The 11,159-nt window shown below is 30.1% G+C and overlaps 1 protein-coding gene across 2 annotated transcripts in view; it reads left to right on the forward strand.

Annotated features, from left to right (window-relative positions):
* Positions 1–11,159, forward strand: part of LOC111426903 (GTP-binding protein Di-Ras2) — a 42,907-nt gene that overhangs the window by 26,221 nt on the left and 5,527 nt on the right. The window contains exons 2-3 of one of the 2 annotated variants that reach the window (XM_023061778.2): positions 3,699–3,959; positions 10,135–10,817. In XM_023061778.2, coding sequence (XP_022917546.1) covers positions 10,354–10,817 — 464 coding nt within the window. In that variant the 5' untranslated portion in view covers positions 3,699–3,959; positions 10,135–10,353. The remainder of the gene's footprint in view (positions 1–3,698; positions 3,960–10,134; positions 10,818–11,159) is intronic. The other variant, XM_023061779.2, reaches the window with a different exon arrangement.

Here is an 11,159-nt window from a genome sequence, read left to right on the forward strand (position 1 = left end):
CATTTACTCAGACAGATTAAAGTTAATTTGATTCCGGATCTAATTTTCTTCGTACGTTCTGAGAATAAATTTAAACGTTAAATTTGATGTTGAAATATAAATTCATAAATAAATATTGAAACAACTTTTTATTCATTACACTAAGGTACGTTATTATTTAATGAATTTTTGATTTATTGCGTTTTATTAATTCAATAAAGCTAGTCTGCAAAAATTGTTCATCAGTTGTATCAACACCACGAATTTCGATGTAAACGTAGATATACAAAGGAAAATTTAAGGGTCAAATCGATAAATCGTTTCATTTTCACCCCATTTCGTTTCACATATTTTATTATTTACTTATTCATCACTGTTGACTTTTACATGAAACACTGATGCGATGGGACGGGACGAAATTCGCCAGAAAATTCGTATCGGATTCCTTTCTTATAACATTTTGGGAATTGCCCCCTCAAGTTTTATCAGTATTTCTTTATATTCAACAGCACCTTATATTTATTAAAACAGTTCTTTTTTTCTCATTAATAATACATTGTTTTATAAAAGATTTTTAAACAATTTGGAATAAAGTAACACAAGATGTAATGTTACCACACTAACGTTTGATATACACTTAACAGTTTATATGAGGTACTTACTTATTAATTAAGTTTCAATATGCTTTCCAATAAACAACTTTGTCATGATACTCAATTTCCTTTGCCAGAAAGTTTGCGCCAACAACATTAATATTATGCAGAGAAACGTATATTCTTTTATTTTCGCTTTCCAAAAAGGTTTTTTTTATCATGTTTTTAAAGTATTCTTTTAAAAGGTTTGAATCATCTCCTTGCGTAAACTACTTATAAAAGATCTCCGCTCAGTCCTATTTGCAATTTTATTATAAAACGATTGAGGTTTAGATCGATCCCTCCATTTCTATTAGAATGATAATTTCTTCATCCCTCTAAAAAAATGTATGAAATGTTTTTTAATGAAATCTTTTGTACATATAAAAAATGTAATAACCAAATTATTACCTTATCTCTATTTCGTCTGTAGATTAATGAGAAACTGATGGAAAACAAATTTGGTTTGGGACCGACCCATGTTGTTCCCGTCTATAACTTCCCTATTTTGTAATTACCTATCTCCCGTAGGGTACATTGCCGGAAGCATGTTCGCCAGAAAGAAATTATAAAGGTATAGAACTTTCATCAAGCAGATAATTATACGTTTTCTTTGCTCCACATTTATACAGAACCATAAAGTATTAAAAATCATTGTTACAATAACTTTACCTCGACGGGTGAAATAAAATAAAAATATGCAATAATACGGTTTCATATGACGTGCGTGGTGTTCATTTTTTACATCAAACGATCTATCAATGTCATCTATGTGGTAAAAACGCAGAATATGTAGTAAATGTATTTTGTGAGTTAATTTTCTTTTTGGTGTTTGTTAAACAAAAACGTATAAAACTATCCTCATCCTCAAAAAACAAATCAAGTAAAAAGTACTCAACAGGCGAAGTTGTGATATCAACACGTTTGTTTGGAAACTCACATCTTATTCGAAGTTACATAAAATGCTTCAGTAATGGTAGCACAATATTGGAGTTTTCTTGCATATTCAAAGAAACTGAGATAACTGCTGTAAAGTCATGCCATACATAGAAATAGCCTTGTTCTGTTTTCGTATTTCTGCTGTTACCCATGAGGGTACTTATTGTCCATCGGTTGCAACAGTATCTTCTTTTTTGTCTAGAACCTATTGTCGTTCTCTCTGCCGTTTCCCTTCCATAACCATTACTTCTTGTATTTTGACGAAGTATTTTGAAGTGCTCTTTTGGAATTATGTCTTGGGTGCTCCCTAATACGCATCAATTTTTTTAAACGAACTCTTTTTCACTTATTATCTGGAATGTGTGGAATTTTAATGATCGTTCTTTCAAGTTTACTTTTAGTTCCTTAAAACCTTCCGCTATTTACTAACAAAACATAATCTAACCACATCGATTTCAAATCACACCAACCTCAACCATATCTACCTCATATCTCCACATTCAAACCAACCTAACTAATCATAATCAAAGCCAACCCAACTGTCTCATACCGAAATCAAATCCGACTCACTAGCAAACGCAACTTTTTATCTTCAGCAAATCTTCTTTGATTTTCTGTTTGTTATAGAGTGTAGAAATCTCAACTCTTTGTGCTTCTTCTATGGAAAGTGCAAAAAAATTGCATTTCTCGTTCTTCTAAGTTTATTGTAAGCTCCCTGAAGTTTTCCACTGGTTGGATAAAGCTTCGTTATATTTAATCCAACCTAAACATTCCACATCCAAACCAAGCTCAAATAATTCACAATTCAACCCAAAACTTACAGATTTATCTGAACGAATCCCCATCCAACACTATCAACCACGAGTGTATCAAAACCAACATCAATATCAAATACAAGATACTCGCAACTAAACCAAACCATTGTTTATATATAAGTTTACATATCATTGGGCTACAGAGGAGAAGATGAAATCTGCGGTTTGGAGTTACATCATCTAGGCGTTATTGCTGGCTGTATGTTTGAAGTACTTTCTTACACTGTCCTCCGCTGCTTGTTGCCACAATTGATGGAATATATGGAAATTTTTAATTTTAATTTGTAATTAAAAAGAATATTAATCCTTCCTAGATTCTTCGCTTTGTTCCTCTATAAATACATCTTCCGTATCGGCTCCTAAAACTGAAATTTCATCCAAGGATAAAAAAATCATAAAATTGTCGATTAAGGTTTTACCTGATGTTCAGTAAACCTTGTTTAGTCTAGCAGTTCACTGGTAGATGTAGTTTAGATGTTGTGGTTTGGAGTTTTTGGATAGGTATGAAGGAAAGTTGAATGAAGATGAGGTTAGGACTAAGTAGGATAAGAATTGTGCTGCAATTATGGAAGCAAATGAGAAACGTGCTTGGTAGAGGGAAATATATGTATTTTTACCGCTTCCCATATCTCTCTTCTCTATTAGTTACTGCCACATTACGTGTGTCTAATTCTTACTACTTTACTGGCACTCATTCTCTATATTCTTCTGACACAAAAACTGTGTCATCATATTCCCTCTAGTTTCTATCACATTCTGAAACAACAATCTTGTTTGTCAACTTTTTCCTACCATCCTATTTCTTAATTCTTCCATTATGTACAGATTTGATCTTTTTTCCGGTCAAAAAATCCACCGAAGAGATTTTGGCATAAACTGATGTGATGCTTAGTTTGGGGTTAAAGATGACTTTAGTTAAGAACGTAATTTGTTAAATATTTACTATTTACTTTATGGAGGTCGAAATTCAAGCTGTACGCTTATTATGGTCTACTAGGAAGTTCTACTAGTTAACTTTATTTAATTTTTAATGAATTGAAAGCGGGCGACCGATGCAAAACTAACCCTCGCAAAACTAAGCTAACTAAAAAGTAAAGAACAAACGATTCTAATTTGGGATTTAACATTTCCAAAACCAATTTTATTTTCGTATGAATTAATATTAATTCTTTAATATCAATCGTCGATTTAAAAATCAGTTCAAAATTTTCCCAGGACAAGAAAATTATACACACAATAAAGCTAAAACATTTTTAATGTATTGTATTATATAAAAAGTTACTGGTTACATTTTTGTCTTTATAAAACAAAATAATAACAATCTCCTTTTCAGATTTACTCTCAACGCTAACAATATTTTCCACCGGATCAAGGCGACTGCATAAAATTTAGAAAATCGTTCACTATCGGAAAATTCCGGGGCATCACGTACAAATCGTGGGTTTGCACCGAGCTTTCTGCGTTTCCCAGCGCCACTTCGTAACGACGTTGCGACGGCGAAACGTCGTCGAATCCACACTCAGTGAACCGCGCGCTATCGTTCCGTCTGCAATAATCCCCTTCTTCGGCGTTTTCCGGCACCCCACATCCGCTGGTAAGTGAACCCCCCAAGATTGATTTTCGTTTCACGATCCTTCGGACAGAGAACGACCGACGCGTAATGAGTTCGTTGACTTGTTTACTTCTTTCGCACTTTTAAACGAAAACTTTATCAAAAAACTAAATCGTTAAAAATGTTTTATACAAACCTGTTGGGGTAACTTTTTTGGTGATTTTCAGGTAAATTAAAGATTTGTTTGGTTTGGATGTATAATATTATTTATTAAAAATAAATCGAAAAGATGATTCAATAATAATTTGCTTACAACTAAAATATTCACGTGAATTGACCAACTAAAAACAAATAACGGCAAAGTGGAAGATTATTGTACATTTCCGTAAATTAGAAACGTGCCCTAGAGCTAGACATGTACGGGATTTAGCTATCTCGGCGTTACCTTGAAAACCCTTTAAACCAAACCAAATGGATATATGTATAGTAGTGCTATACCTAGACATGCAATGTTTCGTGTTAGAAATTTAAAAATAAAATTATGTCATGGAAATTGAATTACTAATTTGGAAACCCATTTAAAAAAATACCATTCAATGAATTGTATACAGTACAAATAGAGTATTCGCCACAGAATGTTACGAAACATGTTTATATAAACATTAATGAAGGGTTAATAAACCACAGCAAGGTATAAATTTAATACGGTCCAAAATGTAAATTCAACATGTTAATGTCAGATAGTGTTTTGTGGTTAAAACGATCGATTCTAATTGTAATATTATTCCCAAACTAATTTCAACTTTGCATGTTAGTACGATCCGATATCAAGTTTTTGTTAAAACGACTACTTAGAGTCCAGCAAACCATCTAAGATTTCAGGCAAGTATTCTAGCCCTGGGGGAATTCCAATTTAAACGTTTATTAATGCATAAATTCGTTTTATTTTGGAATTATCCTGGAATTCAAAGTACTAAGGAAACCACGTATAATTTAAATACAAAGAACCTTCGAACCTCCCCTAAAGTCCACAACCACTAAAAGAAAACGTAAATATAAGTACATCTTTATTTATTATTCTAGTTTAGCAAACTATAAATTTACCATCAAATGGAAAAATTGATTTCATAACTCCAACCGCAAAAAAAATTCCCTTTAAAACGCTTAGGGCTAAATTGCATCGTCATCAGTAGCAACAGCGGCAACAGTTATCTGAAAAGTTTGCAAGAGCTTAAATTGCCAGCTAAAATTAGATTTTCGAAGTCCAATGGGAAGCTCGTAGATATGAAGAGCTTGCTAATCGTCAAACAGAATATCGGATATACGTTGGTTTGAGGGAGCAAAATAACCTTAAAAAATCGATTTCGTTTGTGCGTAAATATGCACGTGCATTTCGAATAACGAACGGACGTTGCTGTATTAAACAGCGAATAAGCCTTCGAGTTTCTCCTCATGATGTTACATTTATTATTGATTTAGTAGTCTGTGCCAAATGTGTCTGTTCATACCATGAACACGTTCTCATTGTGCAGTTGGTTTTTGTATTATACATTAAGATCGATCCACAAACTTGATAATCTCCTCTTGTTTATAAATTAACAAGTTAATAGTAAGAATAATAATATTAACTTTGATATGAAGACGAACAAACAAGCGCTTCTACTACGTTATGTATCTATTGCAAATGACTTAAGAATATCAGGACTAATTAAACCTTCATTATCTACTTGACATCAGTGATATGTAGTTCCAACAAGATGCTGCCACTTGTTGTACAGCTGGTTAAACAATTGATCTATTAAAGAGGAAGTTCGGTAACCGTGTAATCTCGAGTAATGGTCCAGTTACGTTAAGTTGTCTGTTTATACCAACAAGCCAACAACGTTAGAGGAGCTCAGATAGAGCTGATAGTTTTTACATCATATCATAAACTACAAGTTTTTAGCTAGAATTTAACATTTATATTATACTATGATTCTTAAAAACACAGTCGATACGATTTTTTAAAAATTTCGTGTTATTCTTGATTTATAAATTTTACAATTTTGTTATTAATAATTTTTTCCAGGAAATTTTAATGATATTATCTAATAGTTTTTATATCATATCATAAACTAGAATCTTTAAGCTACAATCTAACATACATATCATATCACGATTCTGAAAAATATAGGAGATATGATTATTAAAAGTTTCGTATTATTCTTGATTTAAAAATTTAACAATTTCGTTATTAATTTTCCTGGAAATTTCAATAATATTACTTTATACTTTTTATATCGTATTATAATCTAGAATCTTTAAGCTACAATTTAACATACATATCATACCATGATTTTTAAAAACACAGTCAATATGATTTTTTGAAAATTTAGTAGTTTTACTTAACTTATAAATTTGACAATTTCGTGTTTAATAATTTTTTCCTGGAAATTTCAATAATATTATCTGATAATTCTTATATCATATCATAAACTAGAATCTTTAAGCTACAATTTAACATACATATCATATCATGATTCTGAATAATACAGGAAATATGATTTTTTTTAATTTCGTATTAATCTTGATTTAAAAATTTGACAATTTCGTTATTAATAATTTATTCCTGGAAATTTCAATAATATTACCTTATACTTTTTATATCGTATTATAATCTAGAATCTTTAAGCTACAATTTAACATACATATCATATCATGATTTTTAAAAACACAGTCAATATGATTTTTTGAAAATTTTGTAATTTTACTTAACTTATAAATTTGACAATTTCGTGTTTAATAATTTTTTCCTGGAAATTTCAATAATATTATCTGATAATTCTTATATCATATCATAAACTAGAATCTTTAAGCTACAATTTAACATACATATCATATCATGATTCTGAATAATACAGGAAATATGATTTTTTTTAATTTCGTATTAATCTTGATTTAAAAATTTGACAATTTCGTTATTAATAATTTATTCCTGGAAATTTTCAATAATATTACCTTATACTTTTTATATCGTATTATAATCTAGAATCTTTAAGCTACAATTTAACATACATATCATATCATGATTTTTAAAAACACAGTCAACATGATTTTTTGAAAATTTAGTAGTTTTACTTAACTTATAAATTTGACAATTTCGTGTTTAATAATTTTTTCCTAGAAATTTCAATAATATTATCTGATAATTCTTATATCATATCATAAACTAGAATCTTTAAGCTACAATTTAACATACATATCATATCATGATTCTGAATAATACAGGAAATATGATTTTTTTTAATTTCGTATTAATCTTGATTTAAAAATTTGACAATTTCGTTATTAATAATTTATTTCTGAAAATTTCAATAATATTATCTGATAGTTTTTATATCAAATCATAAACTGGAATCTTTAAGCTACAATTTATCATACATATCATATCCTGATTCTTAAAAACTCAGTAAATATGATTTTTTGAAAATTTCGTATTATTTTTGATTTATAAATTTAACAGTCTCTTTCTACTATATTTTCGAATCCCATAGTCAAACCGTAAACAAACATTTTGATCTCTTTGTATTCTTGTTCTGTGGACTCTATTAATACACCCAAAGTTCCATAACATGATATCTAAACACGCTCTCCTTCAATTCAATTTACCTTTACTAATTTTATCGTATCAGGGTAAGTTTTATGCGAGAAATTTAACTTAATAATGCTAACAACGTTCACCACACAGCTAATACTTGTTTGGACCTGAATGTGCCTAAGGTAACCAAGACCGTTAATTTAAATTTCAAGAGTATTGAATAGTTTTCGTACTATTGGTATTTTCACAACATAACAAAATGATTAAGACATGATTAAAATTAACTTAAGTTCTAAAGAAGAATTTTCAATTTTATTAGTTTTAAATTGCCAAAGTTAAAGTGAAATTAAAAATTTCTTATTGATTTTTTTTCGTCGTTCATGGTTGTAGGATTAATGAAGAGAGAGATAAAATTTTAAATTTAAGGTTTATTATTTGTAGCGTAAAAAAATTAATAATAAAGTTCATCCAAATGGAAATTTGTTCATTCCGTAAGTAATTTCCAATAAACTATAAAATATAAATTCAGGATATAAAGACCGGAGAATATAAAACCAATATATTGCATAAAACACTATAACCATATCTAATCACCTCTATTCTAGTATACATTTCACAGTTTACGAGCCATGAAAAACCGAAAATCCAATAAACAAATGACAGTTTGGGTTGAAAACATTCATCAACATCCATTTCATCGTTCTTTGTCACAATAACAACAGTAGTATATCTAGATATTTGTATTATATCCCAAGAGCATTTCAAATACACAATCTATACATTTATTTACTAAGAGAAACTACACTGTTATTTATTTAGGATTGATTGTTTATGTCGATTTCTATTTAGACTTGAACATCATAATTATTTTGATTTTCCTTTATTCTTATTAAACGAAAAGTATAAGTCGACATTCAATATTGTATATCTTTTCTTGGTAGTTCTCATAAATGTCGGTAATGACGTCGCAGCAGGTTCGCATTCGAAGCAATGTTTGGCCGTAGGAGGTAGAGTTAAATAAGGAAACCCAGCCGTGCGAAATACTGCCAGAATGAGATTAAGGTTTGAAGGGGGGAATGACTTATAGAACCTGTCAGTATCACAAAATCCTTTTTCGATAGCAGCATTATTACTTATTTCTTACACAAATCGGCTTTTCTAATGGAGTATTTTTATTACCTTAAGGATTAGTATGTAAAAGCTTTTAGAACAAATTAATTTAACCTCAAAAAGTAAATCTAAATTTCAACAAAAAATCTTTCACAAACGATTATATTTTATTGCACTTTTATTCGACCAATGAACCAATTAAAGTTAAGGGCCTTTTCTAAAGATGTTTACTCAAAGTTGATCGTGTTAGCTTGCAACTACCCTCGTTTACTTTAAAGCATCACCGCACTCGGTTCCGCCAAAAGAAACTTTCGAGAAACCTATTATCCAACGGAAAACTTGTCGTCCTACAGGAAACAACCGAAATAGAGTTTAGATTTTACGCTGTTGGATATTTTTTTATAAATCATACTTCAAGATTAAATAAGTTAGTTGTTATACAATATAATTAGCGAAATTGAATAAACAGTTTAAGTAGAATAATTCATTAATACTAATATCAACTTATTCATTAAACTAAACTGATTATATGGTTAGTTGTATAATAGGAAAGTTTTATCAAAATCGATTAGTTTGTAAACATATGTATGTGTCAGTTAAATTAATGAACTCATTTTCAGTTTAATCCTGAGTTGACTTTGCTTCTATTTAGAATTTATGTGGAAAATTTATTTTATACACATAGTAGACTAAAACGGTTTTTGTAGCACTTAATACAAAAATTTCCTTTTATTTTGAAAAGTTTAAAACATCGTACTAAATAATACATTTCACAAGACATATTTTCCGAGTAGCATAAGATGGGAAAATGCCTTTACATTATAAGAGAAAATTACATGGGCTTTGTGCCGTAAAGCGCAGACGTCTTTTATGGTTTCTTGCTAACCATGTCCGTAAAACTAGATTCCGTAACACGTCCTGCACTTTTTTGTTGCGAAAATGTATCAAATTGAACTACGTTTTAACCGTAATGATATTTACTTTGTAAAAGATATCCTGGAAATAACAAAGGCATATTTTAATCTGATAATAAAATTATGTAGTAATTATAACAGTTTTAGTTGATAAAAGGGTAAAATAATAATACACAGAGAAATAAAAAAGAGAACAATTTGTGTCCTCATATCCGTGAGTGCTTTACGGAGGTATAATTAATATTTAATTGAAAAATAATGAAAAACGACATTATTTGGACCATGTAGTGAAGTTTTATAACGAGAAATTGACGCTGAACTTAATGGATTTTGTTGGCAAAGCAGTAAAGCAGACCGTCATGAATATTAACATTTACTAATTGGAGAATTCCATCTCTGAAAGAACACATCGTTTGAAACAATGTTCTATTTTGAATTGCATTGAAATTTATGAATTCCCTGTATCAAAAAATGAGAATATAATGGGTACAGTAGAAAATATTTTCAGAGCAATTAAATTTATATTGGATACAGATACATTATGTTGTCTTTAGTTGCTGCATACATTGACATTATTGCAAATATAATACTATAATTATAACATTCTTTTTTTCAGATTCTGATTTTCAAATATAAAACTGTTATAATGAAAGGATGACCACATCAAATATTCGCCTATCTCTACCATTTTGAAAGACTCCGTGGATGATTTGTTATTAACTTCTTTATTGGATGTTTACAAAACCGATTCATAACCCATCTATACATCAAGACATCACCAGGACTGCATAATTATATCAAAGTTTGATTTAAATTATTTCTCCTCCCACAACTAATGAACAACAATAACACGACAATGTCGGATTATGAAAGAATCCGAATAGCGACTTTAGGAGGTGCTGGAGTTGGAAAGAGTTGTATAGTGAAGAGGTTTTTGATGAATACCTATAGCGATCGTTACAAGAGTACCGTTGAGGACCTTTATAACAGAGAGTATGATCTGGGTCATATGACGCTCAAAGTGGATATATTGGACACGGCCGGTGATATGCAATTTCCTGCAATGAGAAGATTATGTATAGCGACCGCACATGCGTTTTTATTGGTTTATGCGGTTACGTCGTCGCCTTCTTTTGAAAGTGTTAAACAGTGCTTTGCTGAGATACGAGAGCAAAGGGCCGATTATCAAGAAATTCCAATTGTTATTGCTGGAAATAAGTTGGATCTTACTTCTACGCATCGAGAAGTTAGGATAGAAGACGTTTCTGAATGGGTTTATTGTGAACTTCCAAAACTTAGGTAAAACATTTTTTTTTAATTTTAATCTAAAATAAACATTTTATATGTAGAATAGCAAATTGTTTCCTTTTCAAACAGTACTTAAAGTCTTCTCACATTCAAGTTAGAAAGTGTTATTTAATTTAAACAAATGTGCAGATCACGCAACAACTAAAAAGCATCACTTTGCAACACCACTCGTCTTTATTTCCCTCAGGTGTAATCGTTTGCTATAAACTTTGGGGTTGGATTTTACTTACAACGATTTAACTTATAATCCGAAGAGATTGCTTGTAATAGTAGAACATTTATTTTATGTCAGCCCAGAATTTATGAGTTTAATTAAGGTGTAAGTAGTTATAT

Source organism: Onthophagus taurus, chromosome 2 (genome assembly GCF_036711975.1).
Source record: "Onthophagus taurus isolate NC chromosome 2, IU_Otau_3.0, whole genome shotgun sequence".
Classification (NCBI taxonomy): Eukaryota; Metazoa; Arthropoda; class Insecta; order Coleoptera; family Scarabaeidae; genus Onthophagus; species Onthophagus taurus.